This window comes from Apus apus, chromosome 3 (genome assembly GCF_020740795.1).
Source record: "Apus apus isolate bApuApu2 chromosome 3, bApuApu2.pri.cur, whole genome shotgun sequence".
Classification (NCBI taxonomy): Eukaryota; Metazoa; Chordata; class Aves; order Apodiformes; family Apodidae; genus Apus; species Apus apus.
The window spans coordinates 11,707,164-11,733,003 of record NC_067284.1 but is presented as its reverse complement, the minus strand read 5'-3'; the positions used below and the strand labels follow the sequence as shown (position 1 = coordinate 11,733,003).

The following is a 25,840-nucleotide window of genomic DNA, read 5'->3' as shown; positions in this document are numbered from 1 at the left end:
TTAAAATTAGTAATTTTACATTATAAACATCTGCCATTGTTTTTAGTACAGCACTGATGACAACAGTTGTCTATATTTTCAAGGAACAAATGCTCCAGGATATAAAAAAGTTTAGCACCAGGAAGTGTCAGGAAATACCAGAGGAGAGATTAACGGCTCAGGGACGTTCACATGAGTGTTATATATGTAAAAAGGGAAGAGATTACATACCCCTCTCCACCAATTCTTGTTATCTTTAGGCGAAAATCAACTGAGTTCAAGCTGGGTGGCTTCCACTTCAAAATATCATCACATCGACCAGGCTTGTACTTCTGAAGAAAATTAAAAAAGCAGTTTAATTATGCTTATTGGTTTTCATGGGTTTTAAAAGTAACAATTCAGACTATATCAGCTGTCTCTAAAAAATGAGAGTACTTATGAAGCTATGAATTCCATTACCATGGAAGTAGTTGTATTTCACTGCTTTATTTGCTGCTGTTTTAAAACTGCTTAGCACCAAAGCCAAGCCATTGCATATAATAAAAAAAGCTGAGAATGGGAATAAAAATTAGCATACTTCATTATCTCTCTCTGGCTAATGGCAAATTTCAAAAAAGAAAACAAGACAGCACAGTAACAGATGAAAACACTGATAGGACATACATCAAAGATACATTTAAGGTAATCTCAACATTTTTGAACACTTATATGAATTATTTGTTATCCATGCTTCTTGCTGACACAAAATGTGAAAGCCAGCAGTCACCATACTGCCAACTATCAGAAAGGCTCACCAGAAACATGTTATTTCCTACTAAAGGAATTCAAGTTACCTAAAGGTTAAAGAACATCATGAGATACAGGAACATAAATAATGGAACATCTGTTGCTTAAGAGAAAGGGTACATGCTTGAACCAAAAGCTGCAAGGAGCAATTTTCTCTTAAATTAGAGCTTAAGTCTCTCATGGTCTTTTCTATCACCTGCTTCAATTTCCTAAGCTGCAATTTTGTTCACCCCCAGCTACTACTGAGAGCCAACCTGCTAAACTTTTCCTCACTAGAGTATCTTTCATGGCAATGGAGAAAATAAAATTACCATGAATAGAGGAAAAGTAAAAGAATAATCTGGAGATGCACAGAATGTGAATTTTTAGTTGTTAGATACTTATTAATCCATAATGAGAAAATTTATGCAATTTTACCTAAAAAAAATAATCCTAATAATGTCCAATGTCTTTTGGTAACAGTGATTATTATAATCACATTGCACACATGCAAAACTTACTGATGATAAACCTAACAGTTCTAGATCTGGAGTGATAAAAGCAGATGAAGAATTGTCTGTGATCTAATGTAAGAAACACATCATCTTCACACCCTATTTCCCCTACATATGATTTCTGTGCTGTAACACCTGCAAATATCTGAAAAGCTGGTTGCTTGTACACCTCTCCAAAATCAGATTTAGAAAGGTATTGTTTAAGCAACTTACAAACCCAAGAAAATCTTTCAGCCGTCGATACAAATACTCATTTAGTTGCCACCATCTTGCTGTTCCCCCCTTCATTTGTCTGGCTCTTTCCCATTCACCAGAAATATCTTAACATCCCAATTACCTCATCTTTAAATTCTTAAAATAATAAGATTTATCTTGCTCCTTTCCCATGCTACATTCCCAAACTAAAAATGTGCCATCGTGCAATATGGTGTTAAAAACACTCAAGATCTCATGCCACACACACTAACAGATATTAAGTAAGTAAGACAACAGAATATACAAATATGATGCTCAGTAAAGCATTCAAGCTTTTCAGATGAACATTTATAGATATATTTACATACAGATTATGTATTAAATACATTTTGAAAAATTTACATTCCATTATAGATATAATCTTTTCTATTTTAGTATATAGTCAATTGCCTGTGTGCACTGAATGTGAGAATTACAATAAAGGTGGATAGCACTGAAATTTCTTTTTCAGTTAAGTTTTCCTGCAGTTCTCTTGTACTTAAACTTGAGAGAGAACAGAAAATTAAATTCTGTAACTTCTATGACTAAAATACATTTCAGGAATAATTAGGCAAAATATAGTTTTTAAAAAGGCAGTACTTGTGCTCTCTCTCTTTCAAATTTGGCCAAAGACAATTACTACTGCTAAGTATTTACTACCTAATTCAAAGAATTACGGGGAACGCTTCTGTTTGTGACAAATTTCTGCACAGTGAAAATCTAGTTTATGAAACAGCTGCTACAGCAGGTAGAAAGGAACAGAGGGTACAGCTAAATAGCTATGGGAAACAGTGTTGATTGAGATTTATGGAACAGAAGATTCATCTTAATGGTTGTTCTCCGGTCTTTTAGCATGACTAGTCTTCAACCATTTCCTGAGTGTCCCCTGTCAATAACATAAAATCCTCAAATTTTGTATTCAGCCTCTGTGTGGCTTCCAATATATTGACTTGCAATAATATTCCCAGCATTACTGGAGTGTTTACGGTGATTGATTTAGTAATATATTCTCAAATAATCAATTTATTTTGAAGTAGCAGGTCATACTTTTGAGACCTCATGAGCTATTAGGGCTAGACACAGTCTAACTGACTTCAGAAAACAACCTCAACTTGTTTAAATATATGGCTCCAAACCATCCTTTTACATAGCACTCCTTTAAAGAAAAAATAAAAAAGAGGCAAATCATCTGCAAGATAGAGGACTTATTCTCTTCTGTACAGGAGTAGCAGTCTCAATCAAAAAGCACTCTATTTTGTGTCCAAAAGGTACATTTGGACTGCTTTGGTCTTCATGAGTACTAAGTATTTCCTCCCAATCATAAACAGGACCCTTACTTTTGGGTGGAACTGATAACAGGAGTGAAACATACCCCATTTTGAAAACTAAAGACCAAGATTTCTTCTGAGCACTGTGAAAAAATTTGAAGGCCTTTAGGGGAGAACCAAAGGCTTCTTTCAGGATTGCAGACTCTGTCCAATTTCTATTTACTTCTACCTGGAACATAAACCCTGAAAACGCTAGACACTCCTTTAGGAAATGAATTCTTACTGATACAAGAAGAATGAACCAACCTCCTGAGTCAGAGCACTGAAATCCTGAGGAAGAAATGCATCCGTTTTATATAACAACCTAAGAATGGTCTCACTAGAGCTGTAGTGTCCTGACTGACAACAGCCAACAGCATGTCCTCAGGGAAGGTGAGAAACAGGGCAATCCCATATTATACTTTCCACCACTGTTGTCTCAGATACTACCCATTTTCAAGCTCAGAGTCTCCCTGACATGAATGCGATTCAAGTGTGATTCCTGCGTATTTAGCGATTTTCAATTTCTCCACCACGAACTTGTCTATCTCCCCAGTAAGACCATGTAAACCTCTACAAGCTGTGCCACCCCCCAGCACAGTGCTTCACACACAACCCAACTACACTGCAAGAAAAACCACCACTTTGTTTGTTTTGAACCAGCTTACATTGATTTAGAAGATTTGCACTCCCTAGGGCTTATATTAAGAGAGATGCTGAACAGCCAAACCACTTTGCTTCTGTGCTACTCATAGTTTCCCATGCATCTATGTGCATGGAAATACACTCAGATCAGAGGCTACAATTTTAAATATGCAGTCACAAATGTTTGCTCCATGTACATTACTCTGCATTCATCTACACAGAAGTGTATGTGCTGTTTTATCACTCAGTCACCCAATCTTGTAAGAGCTTACGATAATACTATAATTCTTCACACTTAGCACATCTGTTTTTCAAGTGTTTTTGTTAGAAACTTTGACAGAGGCTTTTCTGAAGTCTTAGCAGGAAATACAATACAGTTCTTACTCAAATTATTATTGATCCCTTTCTTGGAGAGGCATAACCTCCCTTTTCAAAAGGCATGCGATTTTTCCCAATTATATCATGTTTACCCAGATATCAACTACTGTATGCCTCATTATAGTTTCTACTTCTTTGTCCAGTATAGACATCAAGCTTACAGGCCTTATTTCTTCCCTGATCTTCCATGACACCTGCCCACACCTCAGTTTTTTAATTGGCATTGTATTTTTGACCCACACATGCTTAGGCATCAATGTGTATTCTCCATGCAGGATCTACTATATGATTTTTTCACTCTTTTTCCAAGACTGACAAGTTACATACTCCTAAAAGTCATTAAGAAACCAACTTCACAACAGACAGGAACAACTATTCCAAGATTGGTAATGAGAAGCAATGTTTTGACAGGATTTATCTGCATACCTATAATTGCTCTGCTGAATTCACAATTTTTTGCTCAAATTGAATTATAAAGTTAATTGGCTGGCTTGCTTGAAGAGAAGTGGGGGAGGATTTGTTCTGTAAAATTGAGTTATCTTTCTAGCCTTTACCTCTAGAACCAGCACAGTGTGAAAGAAGCCCCAGCTAAACATTTTATCCTATTAATTAAAGAACCGAGGAAAATTATCTCACCGCACTTCCAGTCAGCCACAAAGATCTTGCCTACAAAGCAGTGGGAATAAACATACACTTTTCACTATAACACTTAGTTTTGAACATTGTCAAATAACACCCTTCTCACTTCACAGCAGCTTCTTAACACTGAACAATTGGTCAAGCTAACAGGTAATTTACAGATATCTTTATGAAACAGTTACAAGGCTGAGATCAGCAATCAGACTTCAAAGCTCATACTAAGAAGTTACACAGCTCGCCCACCCCGACTTCTTCAGTCACCACAAAAGACATAAAGTCACAGAAGTCTAGCTTAAAATGACAATTCAACCAAAGGCCACATTAAACCCTGCAAAGACTAATTATTTTTTGTAACAGGTAAGTCTACACACACGAAACAGTACTAGTTAAGTTCTTGAGTTTGAATGCTAAGTGCTAAATACATTTCTTTAAACACGGGCTGGAGCCAAACAGGAATTCTGCTTGTTAAGCATGTGAAAACTGCACCTTAGATGAATCACTGCATACTGCAGACCTGTTCTGCATGAAGTTATTCTATATTCTAATTAAAAAAAAAAAAATCTGAAGCAATCTGTCTGAGATCAAACTACTCCCTAGCATTTCAAATATAGCATTCATAGCAATGATATGCTCATCACCACTCATCATCACTGACAAACATGCATCTACATGACTACTTCTAACACATACCAAGGCCTGCACCATCTCAAATACAGAGTTCATGGCTCAGTATGAAACCTTTCAACAGTCTAACCACAGAAATCAGAACTCCACACCAAAAAAAGTACATTGACTAATCAGAAATTATCTGAAATAGTTTTAAAGGATTGGACTAGATGACCTCTTGAAGTCCCTTCCAACCTGAGTTGTTCTACAAAGCTTTATTCTCTGTTTGGATGCTTGCTCTTTCAGCAGGCACAGTGGGTACACTGGTGTTTTAAGTTGCAAAAGTGATGTATTTGCAAAGCAAACCCCTCAGTTGTTCCCACTTAGTACACGTTACTTTACGTAACTGGGCTGCTCTGGTGCACACAAATTGGGTTCCATTTACATAAAACCAAACCAGTAGTTTCACCTGAGGGACACATCCGATGCACTTCATCGCACAGTACAGACACTGGAGTTCAAGGCCTTTCCCTTGTATCACAAGCTGGCAGCCATCAGCACACACCAATTCAGAAATAAGCTCGAAACAAGGGCACAGAGGGCCCAGGGCAGATTTGTTTGAATAACCATGCTTGCCCAAAAGGTATGGCAAGTTGAGTACCACTGGGGAGTGAGGGCAGATGGGGTAGGAGGGGATGTGGTTGACCAAGACACCTACTGGCAATCTACTGAAGTTGTTCTAAATCAAATGTAATTTGCCACTTTGCAAATGAAACTAGCATTTAACTACATCGAACATGCAATTATGTATCCTTTAACATTAAATATAAATATTAAATATTAATCTTTACATCTCTAATGTAATCTCTTGTTTCAAAGAACTTATCCTACTATTTCACCAAGAAGAAATTTCTATCATTACTTAAATGATATTCTGATAGTTAGACTGACTTACCTAGATGAAGACACTAAAAGCATTTTCAACCTAGAATGCTTCTGTAAGAAATACTTGTTTTGTTGTAAAACCCACTAATTTACATTACCAATATGCTTCTGTTTCAATTAAACTGTGTGCTAGCAACTTTGTATTCAATATGATGCTAACTCTTGCACTTGAAAGGAAAAAGTTAACAATCTGCTCTTCTTTCCCACTCAAAACAAGTTAAATGTTTTCTCTCAAGAGCTTTAATTAATTCTTAGGCCTCTTAATATCCATAGGGCAGCTGCTGCCATAGTCAGTCTAATATTTTGCATTCAGCTGTGTAAATATAAAGATAGAATGATAACCCAAAATGTATTTTTATTTTCTTGTACTACAGACCCTGGATCATTTAAAAGAAGCAAAAGAATCAATTATAATAAATCATTTTAGGCTAGACTTTATAGAGAGATGAGATGAAGAAATAAAATTTGCTGACATCGTTGACAGATTATGTGAATAAGTCACATCAATGGGTCAAGAAACCACAAGATGAAAGAGAGTAATTGACTCAATTGAATATTCATAGATTTTAAGACTGGAAACCACTACTGGGCTCATTGAGACTGCTCTGTTGCATACAGGGCAGAGAAACTTGAACAATAATGTTTATATCAAGCTTCTAATTCCTATCTGAATCACAGTACATCTTTATGAAAGATACCAAGTAATGTAGAAACCATGACATATATCAGAGGAGGTTACTGTGGCCATTAAGTACACTTGTGCTTAAAAATGTATGCTTATTTCTACAATGAATCTTGTTAATGCCTTAGTTTAGACTGAAGCTCAGCTCTCCATATAATTCCCTTTTTTAAGATAAAATTACTGAGTCTGAGTCTCACTGCATGGTTAATTTTCCAGTTGGCTAATGCACACATCTTCATAGTGTAATTTCACAAAAGAGTAGGCAGAGTAGGCAACAGAACTGAACTATTCCAACATTCTCTTCACTGCTTATGCATACAGCCTTACACAAGAGAAAGTGTATTTGTACTTTGTATTCTTTTGCACTGCACTGAAAGGTGTCAATAACTAGCTGAAATAATTATTTTCAGATGAATGCTTTTAGCTGGGACTTGGCTTCTAGATATATATATATTACATTTGGCAGTATTCAAGCACCACTATAAGACTGCATGATCCAGGTTAGCCTACGTGACTGATCTTCTGGGAAAACAGACAGGTTTGCTGAGTAAGTTAGAAACAGTAGCAACATGACCATGAACACACACACAAAAAATTCCAAATCCTATTATTAAAACCCCTCATTGTAACATTCTTCTTTATCTGTCACCAAAAAAGAATAAAACCCCAAACAAAAGAGGGATATCTACTTGATTAAGTTATCCCACCAGCAGTTAAACTTTAAGAAGACTTCTCTGGAGAGAGAGCATTCTTCCCACCAGTAGTTTGGAGAAATTCAGTCATATTACCAAAAATGGTTGATACGTGTGAACCCAGTTGAAACAATTTGTTTAGATTTTTAGAATGCCTTTTGTAAAAAAAAAAAATAAATCATGTTTTTTACTGCAAAGGAAAAAAATACTTTTATGCAGGGCTTTCAAGTGTATGAAGCTGTATTAAGCAGTTCCCGTTGAACACAGTGTTTAAATGCTAATTATTTCTGAAGGTTGAGAAACATTGTTGAGTGCTGAAAGTATGCACTTAGGAGCAGCACAAAAGGATTATAAGGCAGCAGTAAAGTGCGATGCTAAAGCTGAGGTATAAACAACATTGGTTGATCAAGTCTGGTGAGTCTGAATAATTCAGAGGCATGTAAGAAATTTCTATCAATGCAATATATGACACCTTGATAAATGCAGGTCAGCAAGGACAAAATGTTGCATTTAACTTGACTGCATAGATTCTGTTAGGAAAAAGTGCTTTAATAGCACTTTTATAGCACTTAATATCTTCACTAGCATTCAGTGTCTAAAGATTATTAGGATTCCTTTATTCCTTAGAAAAACAAATCCAATGTAACCAGTACCAATTTCTTCCCTGTAGACATTTGACAATTTCTGTACAAACTCTTGAAATTTTAAAGCAGGCACTTTTTTTTTTCTTTCTTTTTTCTTTTTAAATAAGTATGAGTCAGTTGTCCCTATATCTATAGAGTACTCCTAAGAGTGATCAGCCTATCAGAAACTTCTGGGTAAACACCAGTACTATTCAAACACCCACCATTTGTGTAAAGCATCTTCATAGTTGGGAGAAAAAATAATCTAAATACTGAACGGAAAATACATATGAAAACAAAATGCCTGCAAAGTTTGTACCACTCCAAAACACAACCCATCAGAAAACACTCTTCAGAATACAGACACATCCTGATGTTCAATGAATCAGCTTGATCTGCTTGAAAATGAATTCCAAACATGATACAATGTACTGCTGTCACATCAGAGAAAAAATAATCATCTGTAGACAGTCACTTTTAAAGGTGGGGAAAACACAGGCTCCTTGGCTGGGCTCAAATAATTTAGTGACCACAACTAAGCCAAAAGGATGACTGAGTGAACTCCTGATAACCGAGTTTTGAGTAACTCATTACTTGACAGCGAAGTCATCACACTGCTTTAATTCCAGGAAGTCCCCACATCCTGTGTACAGTTCTGGGCTCCACAATTTAGGAAAGATAGGAAGGTCCTTGAATGCATCCAGAGGAGGGCAATGAAGCTGGAGAAAGGGCTGGAAGGAATATCCTGTGAGGAGTGGCAGAGGACTTTGGGCTTGTCGAGTTTGGAGAAAAGGAGGCCGAGTAGTGACCTCATTGCTCTCTGCAGCTTTCTGAGGAGGAGAAGGTGTGAGGGAGGTGCTGATCTCCCTGGTATCCAGTGATAGGATGCATGGGAAGGGTTCAAAGCTGAAAAAGGGGAGGTTTAGACTGGACATAGGGAAGTATTTCTACACTGAAAGGGTGATCAAACACTGAAACAGGCTTCCTAGAAAGATGGTGGATACCTCAAGCCTGTCAGTGTTTAAGATGCAACTGGACAATGCCCGTAACAACAAGCTTTAACTTTGGTCAGCCCTGAATTGATCAGGCAGTTGGACAACGTGATTGTAGGTCCCTTCCAACTGAAATAGTCTATTATATTCTATTGTAGTAGATTTGTGTAAATTCTTCCATTCCTCCACTTTAAAAAGCAAAATAAAGACAAATTAAAACGTGTTCTAAGACATAGTAACTTTGGTGTATTCTGAAAATGTTTCCTTTAAGAGAGTTAAAAGACTAAGTAGGAATTATACATTTTAATACATTAGTACTGGTTAGCCAGAAGTAGCAGTTTTTATTGTGAAAATGTTACTCTACCACAATTTCACAGAATCATAGAATCAAACTGTGGTAGAATAACTTAATAATAATTTGTGTCTTATGGAAATACGACTTGAAGCTACATGAAGTAAAAATAAAATGGCTATAATCAAAATAACTTCTGAAATATTAAACTTAACTACCATAGCAGACTGAAATGCAAAACATGCTACTAATACGCACTCATTTAAATATTGTTGGATTATGTTTCATACTAAAGATTTTAACATTCTAATGTAAATCAGGTTCAGAAGGTTAACCTGTATGCAGAAATTAATCTGCTAATATTTTAATAGATATTTTTCAATTGCATTTTCCAAAGGTGCCTCTGAACTTCAAGTTAATGCAATATTTATATTGGACTACTTTGGTAATTATTAGGCTAAATGTCTTCTATTCTTGCACTTTAATTTAGCTTTATACCTCTGGCTTCATTAAACATCTTGTTTCACAACTATACTAATAGCTTTTCTCAATATTTCATTAGGCAAGGAGAAAAATATGAAGAAATTTGCTTCATAACTAATGTCATTTACATATTATTCCTATTAATATTTGATAAATGAAGTACAGTTCACAGCCAAAAATCCATGTTTTTAGCAATCGTAATGTAGCAACCACAAAATTACTCACTGCTCTTTCCCCATCCACCCCCTCCCCCAGCATATTGCTGTAAGCCACAAAACCCTGCTCTTCCTCTTGGTCACTTTTCTTTGTATTCATCCTTTCACTTAACATGATCTGGAACTAGAAACTCCAACACTTGGTCTGAAGCAAAAAGGAAAAAGTAAATGGCTTCAAATGGATGGCTAAATATATACAGTTCATAATTGACTAACTCGTGTTTGCCTTCAATTCTATATTCTGCTTTTGGCAAACTAAGGTAACTGTTGAAAACCTACATACCTTTATGACAAAAGAAATGCCCTAACAACAGAGCTGCAGTCCCCTTGGTCAAAAGAACTGGTGCTGGGCGCCATGGCTGCTTCTTAACATAGTTTTACATTGCTATTGATTATTTTGTAATTTTCTTCTTTTTCACTATGTAGTACTTATAACCTCATTAAATATATGCTGTGTAAGTCTTCAGGAAAAAATAATGCAATAATAAAACCAATCAAGATACTTCAACTTTCCTTTAATCGCTTCATTTCATTTTCTTTGCTTCACTTCGTATCACTAACTTGAACTGAGATGGCCTCAGTGTGTAACCTCAGTGTAATTTGTTACCAGGGTGCCAACCCGGCTACAGAATAGTATCTACTATCCTATTTACATCCTCAGATGAAATTTTCTTCCAAACTGAGCTTCACAACTAACCTTAAATAGAAATTAATATAATGAAAAATAAAACCCATGTCTTTTTTTCATCAATAACCTTATAAAAACTACCTTAGAGTTAATAACACTTTGAGTTTTATATGCTAGTATTCTCTTCCATTGTACGTTTAACATGTTTCTATCCAAACTTGCTTCCTGACAGCTGTTTAAGACCTTACCTCTTAATTCACTGATGCAGAAGTTGCTGAAAAACGAGGAAGAAATTAGTCTGAAGTAAGCTACTGGGACAACCAAGATCATACACAAGCATTCCTGGCCCTGCACCTTTGCTCAGCCCTTAACTTGCCCATCTTTTTTTTTTTAGTTTCCTAAAGTAATGCTTATTATTATTCTCCTCTTCCCTAGTGACATGATAAACCTTTGAAAGACTCTTAAGAAGATCATCTTCCTTCTTAATCTTCCTTACATACTTTTACTGTGAAAAAAAAATTAGTTGCATGAAGCCAGTGATGTTGGAGAGAACATTCATTTTCAGTGCATAAAGTGCTAAGTGTTGTTGCTTCATTGCATCACTTGTTTCACGGACCTGTTTATGTCCCTTTATATGTTCAAAGCTTCATACGTATCAGACTAACCCTTCTCTCATTTCTCAAAGCCCAACAGCCGCAACCACTCTTCACCTTTGTCCCTTCATGTTCACAGCCTCTGTCCCAACTCAAGCTTCAGTGTAGTCAGTTGAATTAACACCAGAGAGAGAAGTCAGTCTCTCAGAGGACTTATTTCTGTGTGTGGATGGTTAGTTTGTGATCAAAGGCTCCCAGAAATCTCACAGAAGTTGGGTTGGATCAGCAGGAAGTATTCAGTGCTTGAAGTCTGACAGCAGAAGCATCCCTGGTGTAACAAAAGAATCTCCATGAACTGAGCAGCAGTGCTCTTGGCTGACTCACTACCATAATCTGATTTGGAAGTTGGGTAATTTATCAGCATTAGAGACCACATTTGCAGGTGCTGTGGCCTGTAAAGTTAAAGCTTCATCATAACATTTGTTTTGGTGACATTTTTCTTAAGCTACTATGATAATCAGTACACCAGGAATGGTATTTCAGCAAATCACCTTAGAGCTCAGGAAGGTTAATGAAAACTACCAACCCTAGATGGAATGATGCAAAAAATACATTCAAAAATATTTATTGAGGGAGGCCAATCCTGAAAAAAAAGAACAAAGCCTTACATGAAAAGGCTAATAGTGGGCTACAGCTTTAAGCTAGTCTGAACATCAAGAGAAACATACAAGTGCAAATGAAGAAACTGCAGCATGCTGGTCTAAGACAAAGTCTAATTTGTCTTTTTAATTCCAGAGCTAAAAACCCCTAGAGCTGAACAGATATGCATGAAAGATGATGCACAGAATTGCCAGCAGGACTTTTTCTATATGTTGCCAAATGTATGTTACACAAAATTGTCATTAAGGGCTCACTTATTACATTTTACAGGGCTACAAATCTCTTTGAATTAAATATTTATGAGTCTTGCTTGGAATACTGAATCCTGCAGTATTTTATAAGAAACAACAGAAACTAGCCTTTCCAATTGCACAGTGCAATTTCTAAATTATAAAGTGATGGGTTTTAATCATATTAAATTAATCATTACATATGCAGATTAAAATAGCAAACCCCATCTTTTACATCCTTAGTTTCACAAGAAAACATTCATACAACACAAGAGTAAATCCAGCCAGCAGAACTCAGCATGTGTTTCATGGTGCTTTTGCTTTGCAAGTAGCAAGCTGATGTGCTTGGGGATGAAAACCAAAGCGGAAAAAAACCAAACATATACTGAGAAAATCTGTATATATTTTGTCTTTCAAGTCCGCAACATGACTAATACAATTTAAAACTGCATTTTTGGGAGAGTAATTTGGATAATGAGAAGGGAAAACTCCTCCCCTAAGGATTAAAAACAGCTTGCCAAAGGAGAAAATGGAAGGGTCCTGCCCAGTCTTTGTGAGAAACTAATCCCTGTACTTCTGACTTAGGAACAAGCAAGTTAGTGGCCCTGGTTAAGAATGCGTTAGGTTGAATAAAGTAGCTATTTCCTGAGCACTGCATGTAAAGGGAAAAGAAGTGTAGGCTGTGTTTTTAGAAACTCAAAGAACTCCAGTTACTGTAAAGATTACTTGCTGTCCTTCTTGGGGAGCTACATTCTCCCATTAAAGCAGTGGTTCTGATACTGATGGTTAATCTTGTTTTGTAACCAACTTGAAAACAGAACTGAACAGTGGTTTCAGCCATGCTAGATTTATTATTTTTTTTTACCCCTTCTACAGAGCATGACCACACAAAAGTTGACCAGACATGAAACACAGGATCTCTGGTTTGAATATTGGCATTGAGCAACTGCTGTGAAGAGCCTCTTCCTATTTCTCTACTGCTGGCAGGGACCTTTCGTTCTGTTACTGGCAGACAGTTCCCAATCTCTGTCACTTTTTCTCCTTTCCCTTCTCCTATCACAACTGGTTCAAGTAAGAACCTGTGACAACATTCGGAAGGTATTTTACAAACCTCCTACAAGCGCCAAGATGAAGTGAGTTATCATTCCAACAAAAACGTTACTAAAATGCAGAAATACTAAAGAGCATGCTAGCATGAACTCTGAGCCAATAAGCTAGATTTTTAAGAAGGACCACCCTATTTGTGAAACAACTTTAACATAATTCATCAAAAATTGTCTTATAGCAGAGTGAGAGAAGAGGCACAAAGATGGTAAAAAAGTGAACAAATCCACCTGTTGCCATTCTAGCAGGTGCTCCAAAAGGGATTAAACTAATCTTGAGCTACACCTCTCAAAGCACCAAGAACTGTAAGTACCACGATCATTTTATGAGCTGTCTTATAAAAACCTTTTCTGCTGTATACTACATCCTAAATAGAAGGAGAACATGACTTTTATAAACCAAAAGCATTCAATGAGCTATTTCTTGAAATTGAATTATTCTAAAGCCTGGACAAAAATCATGAACCTTGTAGTTAGTACTGGTTTTGGTAGAAAGACTGAGAAATTCAGTTCAAGTGGAAATCAAAGACATCTTGGCTAAAACAAAGTTACATTAATGATTGTGATAAAAGTTGAAGGAGGGTATTAGGTGAAGTACCATTCCTATTTACTGAATACTAAAATAGGCAGGCCAAAATTTGTCAGGGTTTTAGCTTTAATGAGTTTCCTCCTTGTTTTCTCCTGGCCAGTTCAGTTACCACTAATATGCCTAGGAAATTAATTAATACATGCTTGCAGTTAGACACTGCAGAGTTTCAAAAGTAATGGACTAACACCCACCAAATTTGAAGGAGGACAAAACCTTACCTCTTTTAAAGGCCTAGCAAAATATACAAGCAAATGTCATGGAAACAGAAGCTCTCTCCATGGCAACATTACCAGTATGGTAGATAACCACTCTAATTTCTAACATGCTCCAAGATGAGGTATTAGCTTCATTCCAGTTTTCATTTGGTATTTGTTCCATAACATTCTATATATCTACCAGCTGTAAAGATTTATTAAAAACATTAATAGTTCACAAGCATGCAGTATCAAAGCTGAAGTTGAATACACATATATAACGGCAAACTGATTAACTGTGATAAAGCAAGTCTGAGTAACACTGTATTTTGGAAAAAGAATAAGCAACTGATGGCAGTAAAAAGAGTAATTAAATCACAGCTGGTTCCCATTGCATGACCTGACGTGGTGCAACAGTTGTCAGATGTGTGACAGCGTCTCGCACCAAACACACAGAAGGAGCTATAGAACAAAAAGCACAATTCATAATTGCAGTGAAGCAATCCTTGTTACCTATCTTCATACAGAATTTTGTATTTTTTATCAACCAACCCAGCAACCAAAACTCTCAAAACCAGCTGAAGACTCTTGCTAGCACTGTCGCTGCTCTCCACAGAGATGGACCCACTTAGTGCACAGTAACAAACCATTTATTTGACAAATTAGCTCCAGTTTGTGAACTGCCTGTATGCATCTTATGACTCTGGCAAAAAACAACTATCCAAATGTATTATCAATGATGCTTGTGAGCCTATTTTCTGATCAGATCACCAATGCTAAGTTTCACTTATCTGACCATCACTAGATACAAGACACATGGTGCTATTGCTCCTTCGATCCAGAAATTGAGTCAGCAGTGCCAATGTGTGAAAACATATGTTTCCCATAATATTTCTGCAAGTAAAATATTAGGTCTTGCATAAGCAGGTACAGTAAGTACAGAAAATACAGCTTAACCTGCAGAAGTCTTTTAAAATGTAAACAAATACTCACAAAGATAGTCTACCTGACTGTTCTGGTTCATATGCAAATCAAGAAAAGTGGACTCATGCTCTTTTCTGGCTCAAATACTTTAATGAAATGTAAAGTTTAAACCGAATCCTCTACAAATGATGAAAGCATCATGACTGTATTACTTAGGCAGTCTTAAAATGCAGGAAAACCCTTTACCAACATACCTCACCTGAAAATCAACATTGAAAAACTTCTGGGGTTTTGTACAGCTAAACAACAGTGTGGTGTATTTTCTAAAATCTTAGTACATGGAAATAGTACTGTACATTATATTCTAGAAAGTTTTGTAGATCGCCCTAAAAAAAATAATCAAATAAATTCTCCCCAAATAAATTCTCTCCAAAGCATGTCAATGCTCTGAAAAAGTCTTGAAGGTTTTCCAAAATACAATATACGTGATACACTCCACTACATACATGTTTATTTGTTTAACCATAAAATATGTATTACTTAAAACTCAAACATTTTTAATAGTGTGTAAATAACAGACAAAGCAATAATGCTTTTATCTACTGTTATTTCACATTTGGCCTTTGAACCATCTGTGTAAGGGGAGGGGAATAAAACAACCACCAAAAGCCAAACAAAACTGAATTTGCTTTGCTTGACTTGAGCTGATGCTAAGATTGTTGCAAAGGATTACTCACAGTAAAAACTGGCAAAAAATACCTCTGCCATTCTTTTCTGCAACTAAACTTTCCTTTTTTCCTCACTTCTGCTCACCACAGTATGCATCAGGAATCTTGTAGAACAGATTTAAATAGACAGTTGGAACTTTATATATGAAGAAAAAAAGTAACAACCTTGAGACTCTTGTTAACCACATAGCAAACTTTTTCTCTCCTGTTTTGAGCTCACCCTGAACACTGGTTACTGTGATCAACTGACATGTGCTGAACAGTGGGCTCGCTGCCAAAACTACTTAGAATGATCTTTTACTCTTCTGTTCCTTTTCCTCATTACCAGCAGAACCAAGCCAGATTTTTCCCTTAACAATGGCAACATCAATTCACACTCTGACAGGTCCCTAAGACACACATTTTAATTGCTCTCATAAGTTAATAGTTGTCTCTAGAGAACCCCGTGTTACATAAAACACATGGTTTTTTCAGTGGTTGGATGAATAGGAGATCTTCTTGGGATTTCCAGTGATCACTGTTTGGAAATAAGCAACCGACTGTCAGTTCAACCTTGTCAAAACTTTCAGATAGCATTTAACTAGTATACTGATAGTTTCTTTAATGAACAGTTCAAAGTGCAAAGAATATCTGCATTGTGCAAGTCTAGGGAATCTCCAGCAAAGACTTCTACTCATTTTCTCCTTTGAGAACAAACCATCAGGTATGCTGCAGTTGTACATTCTACCTCAGAGGAAAGATTTTAGAGTAACATGGAGAAGAGGAGAATTTAGAAACACAACTAGCAGCATTAAGAGAAAATAACCCTTTGCTTTAGGAATAATTATGGAAGCAGTTTTCATATGTTTCTCATCTCTGACTTCTATAGTTACACGATGAAGTTGGGCACTGCACTTCAACTGTACCTAAGAGTATCATCTGTATGATACAATCACATCTGAATTATTCAGCATGCATGTCAGTGGAAGACAAAGGAATTTTCTTAAAAACAATCTATAGCTTTCATATCAAGTTCGAGACTTCCATTCTAATTCGTTCACCATTTTGGGAATGTCAAAAACTAGGAGAGCTGATGAATGGAACAAGGAGTACAATTACAACTGAAACTTAAGTTACTGGCAGCCAAAATGAGATCAAATTATTACAGCTGTATTCTGTTGTACCTCCTCAATACAGAATACCATTCTGCAGGCACGTCTGAGCCTCACAGAGCAGGTTCTCTGTTCTGCAGAGGACAATGCATATTTTTACTTTAAATGTGTCATCACCAAATATATAGTTACCTTCAAATATTTATCTGAGAATGCTTACTGGCAACTAAAGCACGTATTTTGGTAATGACAAAAATTCAGTGATCCAATTGTGATATTGATCCTCCATTTCCAAATTTACTATTTGTAAGAAAAGTGACCCAGTAAACATTTCAAAGTATGAATAACAGACTAACGTAAACCATCTACTTTTTAAAGAAAGTAAGTACTTTTACATTAACTGTTTTGGCTACCCAAATACCACAATGCAAGTGCTGATACCACAGTGAACACAACCCTGTTTTCACAAATCCTAGGTACATATGTTATCTTCCTGAAATGTTGGGTTACTACTTACACTAAAGCAGTAGAATCAAGATCTAGCCAAATATTCTGCCTTATCCTGATTCAAACCACTATTTCTGCTTTACTGCTATGCTCGTAAGAAAAAATAAGAACATTTAACAAAGGATCTTCATGGAAACTTAAGAGATCTGTTGGTTGTTTTGTTCTGGCATGCACAAGAGAAGGTACTGGGATAAAACAAATACTACAAATTAGTTCTTCCAGATAATTTCCTAAATTTTTTAAGTTTGATAGAAAGAGTAGAGATTAATCATTTATGAGGCACTGTTTGTTGATAAGTATTCTGGGATTTGAAGAAAAGAGTGTTGATAAAATACTTTCCCTTTTCTCTTCCAGCTTCCAAGTCATTCCTGATCTAGCAACTTCCCAATCCTGGAAAGACTGCTATAAAATTCAGGATGAGTAGAGACACTACCATGGAGACCACTGAGCACTTAATTAACAGCAGCCTATGCTAAAGATTCAGAGTTTAATCACCTCCTCAGATGATTCAGTAGAGCGTTCTCACTGACTGGAAACAGAACCTCTCCTAGACTTCCCAATCCAGCCATCAAAAAGATTTGCTTTTCAAAGCTGATTCATCACACACATACATTAATCTAATTTGTGGAATATAGACTTAGTCTCTAAAAAGCAGGAATGTTTTGCAAAAGCTGAACAATTGCTTTGGTATTCTCACTGGAACATCACGCTCACAGTATACTTTCCTAACATTTATTTCTTTTAGCTATCAAGTATGTACAATCTGACATAGCTGGAAGCACAATAGCAAATTCACTCAACAAGCTCCCAGGCATCTAGCTTTGAAATAAAAAATATATTTTAAAGTCTTTATGAACAATGATTTTGCCCATCCTAGTACAAAATACATGCTTATTTTCCCAACATTTAGAACAGCAATATCCAGATAAAAGCATTATTTTCTTCTCCTAAACAACATATACACAGCTACTACCCTATCAATGTCAACTGATAATCCTGAGGATGACTAGTACACATACTGCAAAATGGAACAAATATCTTTCCTGCCCAATGCCAGTGGCAGGCAGGACGGTTACACTGCACAGCAGAAGTTCAAGCACACAACTTCTACAAATGCAACTCATTGCCTGAGAAATGAGAAAAAGAATCAGATAGAATAGGTCATAAGCAAACATATGAGATAACACACCAATTAGAACTAACACTTCCCTTACCTAACCAGACTCGAGGCACTGACATCTATCCAGGCAGACATAAAAAGGAACTCAGGTTAAACAATTTTGGCATACACATTTGCATCTTTAGTGTATTTAGAGAACCAGGAGCAGGAAGTTAAACAAGGAAAACTTTTGCTACATCATTATCTTACTATATTCAGAGCTAAAAATTACTCCTAACTTCCACCCCTTTTTTTGGCCATTCTTTAGTCAAGTGTGGACACTAGCAGCCTGTACCTGTAAGAACTGTTCAAATTTCTTGAGGTGTGGATTTTCTGAGGTTCTTGGAAAGTGGAAATCGTTAAAATCTACTATGTTAAAAACGCATGGCAATTTTGTGTAAAAGTCTCAATGAGCTCTGATTAATTTAATTAGACCTTAATTATTAGTGCTTAAGTTAGCAGTCTGTTGTTATTCTTTCTTATTTTTCTAGTTTTCTGATTTTCAAAAAAGGTAGAAAACAAATCACCTCAAGACAGCACACACAAAATTCTGTGTTATGGACACAGAAAAACTCTCAAAGAAATACTGTGCATTGTTAATAAATTTGAGTGTGTTCATAAAGCATATGATAGAATGGTATATTTGAAATATGACTAGCTATTTAGAAGATGAACTGCAAGGAACATTGCCATGGAAATTGAATATAACAACTATTCATAGGGAGAAAAGAGTTGTAAAGCTCAGTGGCATTTCAAGAGATTGACAGCAAGTCAAGGAAAACCTACAACAGCAGAAAAAGTGCTGACATGACAAATGCAGCCCTTGACCAGTAAGAGAACCAGTCATGAACATTCCCCTCGAAGAGGAAATCACATTTAGCAATGAGATATTCGAAAGATACAAGAAAGGTTTAGTAGAGTGGGTCAACACAAAGACTGATGAAAATCACACTCTCCAGGTTTTCTTCCCTTCTGCTGCAAACCACAGAGAAAAAAAAATAAGGTGATTTTAGCATCTACATTAAGGAACTGAGGTGCTGATTTCTCTCTGGTATCCAGTGATAGGATGCATGGGCACAGTTCAAAGCTGCAACAGGGGAGGTTTAGACTGGACATTAGGAACCATTTATTTCCTGAGAGGGTGGACAAACACTGGAACAAGCTTCCTAGAAAGGTGATGAATGCCCCAAGTCTGTCAGTGTTCAAGAGGCATTTGGATAATGCCCCTAAAAACAGGCTTTAACTTTTGCTCAGCCCTGAATTGGTCTGGCAGTGGGACTAGATGATCATTGTAGGTCCCTTCCCACTGAAATAGTCTGTTCTGTTCCATTGCCTACAGATCTTCTATGAATCACTACAAACTGAGAAAGCTACATCCAGAAACTTGTGTGTTTGTTAGAAGCAAAAATTGATGTTATTGTATGATTTTTCTCAAGCCTTTCTATATAAGCTTTGGTACTGAGACTGTATTGGAGCCTATCTGAAGCCATTACTTGCTACTGCAACAGAAATATTTAACAATAACTGATGCCTCATCACGGGTAAATATGATGTCTGAGTCTTAGAAGAAAATGACACTGCTTAATGAAACGAAACATGGCCTTCTGGAGATACTCTATTTGCTGGTATCTTTTGGAGATATTTCATTCAGTGTTAACTTCAGTGATTTTGGATGAACTTTTACAATGACAGAAAATAACACAGCATATTATACAACGGGAACAGCACAAATAATTAACAGACAACCAAGCATTTCACATCACCACTAAATCTGCCAAGGGGGGGAAGGAAGATACATTAAAAACTCATGCAATGTTAGTCAGTAATAAAAAAGCTGTTCATTATTCTCTGCTCATTTAAAAGGCTTTTTGTTAGTATTCAGTATAGAGAGTTGTGTGTTAAATAATTCAGCCATTCTTTAAAATAACATTTATCTTCAAAGAACAGAGCTCAGCAGCTGCCCTCTTCCTTCCCCAGAAAAAAACCTCAAACCCACACAAACGGACTTCACTCCTCATCCAAAATAAGAGAACAGAGAAGTACCTAACAGAAATCAGCCTGAGCTGATGTAAAAACAACACAGACCCCAGGAGGCAAAAAGATGGAACAGAAGAGTTAATTCTGATACAAGCTTTCCACAGATGATAAAAAGTCATCCATAGGCACTCCTAACTGATGGCCAGCAAGCCTTCTTTTAGGTGGCTAAAGTAAGAAAGTAACTCCTACATCCTCTACCCAAGTAAAGGAAAAAAATATAGTTCTAGCCAGAAAGAAAGTTGGTTATTAAGAGATTTCTAGCATAAAAATTAAACAGTCTGAGATATCTAGCAAAGGTATGATTTACAAGGAAGATAACAGAAGTAATTTCACTGATGAGTGGACACAGGTTGGAACATCGATTCTGCCATCAGAAGATAAGAGGCCGTGTTTGAGATTTCCATTAAAAACACACAGGTTGGCAAACTACAAGTGTTCTAAAACAAACATAAGAAGTTGTCTTCTGTTTTGAAGTAACCTTTTAGAAAGAAAAAAAAGGAGTGAAAACTTCCAGTCTTTAGGCAAGCACTCAGAATCTGTGGATCAGGTGTTCGGTGTTTATTTGCAAACTAACTCATGCATTTCCTGGGACATGATCACAGGGTGACATACCTGTCCTTGAACTTTCCTGCTGGCCTGTTTCACTCAACCTAATTAGCATTTAACTTTCATGCCTGCTCTGCCAACCTGTTACGTGTAGGGGGATCAGAAAGCTGATCAGATGGAATGGAGCTGACTTAGTCATACAGGAGTTTTATCGGTAGCATCTTAAATGGATAGAAAATGATGCAGGGAAAAGAAGCATCAGGGAGAAGCGATGTAAAAGGGTAATCAGAAGGTATGTGGGAAACTGCTTTTGGATAGACAGGATGCATGAAAAGGAAAGGAAAACAGTACAAAGGGAAGAAGAGAAAGAATAGTAAGAAAACATCTTCTATTTGTCTCTCACCATGGAGTTGTTAAAGAATGGTAGGTAAATGCAGGGGGACAACTACGAAGCACACATCACATCAAATCACCTACAAAGCATTCTTAAATTATAAATGAGGCAAAAACCTCCACCAATTCCACTAAACATTCTCTTACCATCTGTGAAAGCTTTCAGACTCTGGGAAGGAAGAAAGTGGGAAGAAGAAGGGAGGCCTCAGTCACTGCCTTTCAGTTGTCCTTGTGAAATTAAAGCAGTTGGTATACCCTGGGCAATAACCAACCTAAGTAACTCAGGGAACTAGTGAATTACTTAGGCATAATCATGCTTAGTTAGCATGACCTTGCAAAATAAAGTAACCTGCACAGACATAAACCAATCTGCTTAATGTTCTTTCTACCATAACCAGTCACAGTGTAAAACAATAAGCTTGCAATTCATAAGTTTAGATAGCAAGAATAACAGAAGACCCTATTATACCTAACTAAAACTCTAAATTCAGTAGTAAAACAAATCACCTTTCACTAAAGCATGCAGATTTTTCAAAACTGTGAACTAATTCACAGTCACTTGATGACAAATCCCTTAAAACCCAAGAGGAAAGTGGGAAAACCCAGAACACTTAAGAGGTTAAAAGCATAACTTGTAGTCACAAATAATTTCAGGTATTCTGATTTTTATAGTAAGGCACAATGAAACCAAAACAACACAATATCCTTTCTCCACCAGTGTTGATTCCTGGTACCAGTGCTGCCTATAGCTGGTGGGGAATATATCCATACACTCAGGTCTAGATGTCTGTATCTAAAGACCAGAGATAAAGAAGAACACCTCTGAGTAAATGGGATGGGGAGGAAACACAGAGAGACTTTCAGATAGACAGAGCTACTAAGATCAATGTCCTTTATATGAAATAATAAGCTAAATTCTGCATTCTGCTTTAACTATTAAAAATATGGAAAGTGGGGGTATTTTTCCCCCAAAATTTTCTTGTCTGTAAATGGTCACATTCCATGCATCTGCCTCTGCTGCCACTTTATCCTTGTCATTTTGCTCCAATTCCTGTCTACTTTTGTTTACTTCTTCTCAAAACACACACGAGACACTAGGAGCTCCCAAAAGATGTTCTTAAATTTCCCTGTTCTTCTAAAACTCAGCATCATTTCTGTCTGCTTCTTTTTCTGCAAGATCAAATACGTCAATAAAAGTGGCTGTTAAGAATTGTTTTCTTCTAGATATGCCATGAGACAAACCGGTTTTATAACAGTCTATAAGTCTCAAGATAACCAAAATTCATGCCTCTGCCCCTATCAACAATAGGTGTCTTTCTCCATGAAAAGATGTAATACATGACACATATAACTGTAACTATAATATGAAAGGAAAAATTATTTCACTTAGCATTCTCAGGGGATCATTTATGCATTGTCATACTCCGTTGCCCTTGTATTGTTGCCTATTATGCCTCTTGTACCACATAAAATAAAAAGCAGTATCAGCTTCACTTTTTCTCAGTTAATCAGTTTTAATACTGATTTACAAATTAATAGGCCTACAATTATTCCTTTTGCTATAAACCTATTATTTACATTTTCTCAACTCCAAAAAACATTGAAAAAACTACACCCTGCTTAATCTAGGAATAACAGTTTAATAACAGATGCAAGACACATTCCATAAATTCTAAACTAACACTGAAATTTTAACACTAACTTAGACTACACAAATCTATCCCATATTTTACAGATGAAAGCAAGCAAATTACTTTTTTCTTGGTAATACATTTCTCAGCATGCTAAATCAGAAAACACAAGTTCTAGAAACACAAAACGTATCAGATACTAATTTCCTGTAACAACAGCCCAGACACATATTGTTCAGTAATTTCATTTCAAGTAGAAAAGGTAATCTCAAATTTAGCTGCAGTAACTCTGCATAGATTAACCTTTAATATTCATGGAAGTGGTTCTGAGAAGCCTTTACAATTGCTTTGAATTTTAACAACGTTCTAACACCTCATCAAGATTTCTTATGAAAGTATGAATTTTCTTTATCTTAATAGTTTTGTTTTGAATTCGATATAGCTATATATTTTAGAAGGGAAAAAAAAAAAGAAAAAAAGGTATGTGTTCTAATTGATCACTCACTTTGTGGCTAGCTGATGTAGAATTTGCAACAGAGAACAGGGGTTAATCTTATTTTCATATGGGAGCATCATCAACCTTGCTAAAATCTACAACACAGGAAGTAGACCAGAAAAAACTGTTTCATCTACAAAACTAAATAAAAATATTTTTGTGAGTAACTGCAAGGGTAGAAATGTCTGTCCAATTTTAACCAATAAGAAACAACTCCTTGTTTTACAAGCTATGAAAAAAGTCAACATGAATGATGTTACAGTCGCCATCTATGCCAAGATACAATAAACATTGCTGTCTACCCACTGTATCAGAGTAGTAGGATGGACAAAGCCATACTACTGACATATTTTAAAGCCATCCTTCCTGCTTGAAGACTATTATTTTTTTTCTCTTTGCCTACAATTCTTCTGGTGACTTCTCCCCACCCCAGTCATATACCTTTATACTGGCAGACAGAGCACAAGAATATATCATGCACTAAACTGCACTAAAACTACATGATTCACACATTTTAGTAAAATTTTAAGGTGTGAGTATCCTCAAGAAAAATAATCTGAGAGCTCAAATCAGTGGTTCAAAGAGTCAAAGAACTCTTGCAGTCAGAAAAATCACTTCCTTACCTAGCAGCATGTAGTTGGAAAAAACATAAGAAAAACATGAGCTTATTCCTGAACACGACATGACTACCATGGTTAAGTCCCACACACTACAAATTAGATTTCAACTATTTAAATTTAAGTAGTCTGATGAAGTAGAAAAACCAGAATTAAAGCTGCAAAGTAATCTTGACTGAAACAAACAGTAGGAAGTAGATGGAAGAGTGGGGAGGGAGGGTGAGAACTTCTTTAGAGAGTGAAGGGAGAAAAATCCATTTCTACACGACTTACTCCTGTAGGCTGAAATATCAGTCCATCCACTTCATGACTAACTTCTCTGGCAAAGTTTCCTTCCAGGAGCTGTAAAACAGAAGGAAAATAATTATTTTTTCCATAGAGAAATATTTGCCTTGGAAGACTGCACATCAAAGCAAATAATACACTACTACTGCAATAATTTGCTACTAAACTGCTTATTTATGGTTTAATGTTAGAGCTTGGGAAATGTCAGCATGGAAAGCTTCAACGAATTAGTAGCTTTTACAAAGAGCACTCAAGGCTGAAGCAAGTTACAGTTCTATTCAAGGAAAATGGCTTTGTCTGAAAAGTAAAAGGAAATCAAGATGATTAAATGATGACTTGCCTAAGGAAAAGCAAATAACCAGTGAGAAACTACAACTGACAAAAAACAGCAAGAATTGGAAGAATTGCCAAAATGCCTTGTTATTAATTTCAATTTATGTTTTACTTAAGAGTTGAAGAATCTATCCTAAAGTTGTAGATGCTTTCAATACCTTGTGAAAAACTTCTATGTATAACAAACCATGTGGTCCTAAAACATAGCTAGTACAGAGCTCAGTAAATCAGTCAGTTTTAAAGGCAGTATTTTGGCCTAGATTGTTAATTTGTACCATTTCCTTTGTATACTCCAACTCAACTCAGTGACCCAGAGACAAAATTATTCAAATCCAAGTATCAAACTCTGCCCTCAGTAAACAGGAGAAGTACGGAAGGAGCTGGGAATTAACACTTGATCTTCCTATGGGTTGTACAACTGAAAGCAATGCACTTAAAATGGATTATAAGCCTGATGGCCAAATACTTTAAACAATAATAAACCATGGTATTTCATTTAAACCTGCAGCTGCTTACACAGAACGACTGATAATTTATGCTATTAAAAACCAAAGCTTCTTTCTTATCTACAGTCATTAATTAGCATATTTGTTCTTATAACTGCAACTACAAATACAGCTTTCACTATTCAACTTAGATCCAATTTAATAATAAAATTACATTTTATGAGAATAGTCTCAAGTGTTAAAATACTTAAAGAATGTTTGATACTAGAAAAATTATCCAACAAAACATCATTTTTAGTACAGAAAGTCCACAATTAGAATGCGAAGTTATAGGTTGCATTTATCTATTTGTATTTTGAAATTTACAACTGAGACTCACAGTCCTTTACCACATATCTAAAATAAGAAAAAGAATAATATCCATCATTCTTTCATTAATTCATTGTTACTCTGTTTCAGCAGAAAAATTAGTACTTTGGAAAAGATTTAAACAAATGTTAAGATTTTTAAACTTTTATTTTAATTTTTCTATACAAACTAAACCTGTGGATCACTTGCAAGGTTACTGTGATGGTCCAAAACTGACAGTGAGTTATCTGTAATAAGAATACACTCGATATTTACAAAAACACATGCAAAAATTTCATTAAACTTAAGT

General features: G+C 36.1%; 1 protein-coding gene across 2 annotated transcripts in view; it reads right to left on the bottom strand.

The window, feature by feature from the left end:
- RNGTT (RNA guanylyltransferase and 5'-phosphatase) overlaps positions 1-25,840 on the bottom strand; it is a 176,327-nt gene that overhangs the window by 62,497 nt on the left and 87,990 nt on the right. For both annotated transcript variants that reach the window (XM_051614993.1, XM_051614994.1), the window contains exons 12-13: positions 24,392-24,460; positions 211-311 (exon numbers count right to left, since the gene is read on the bottom strand). In XM_051614993.1, the coding sequence (XP_051470953.1) occupies positions 211-311; positions 24,392-24,460 (170 nt within the window). The remainder of the gene's footprint in view (positions 1-210; positions 312-24,391; positions 24,461-25,840) is intronic.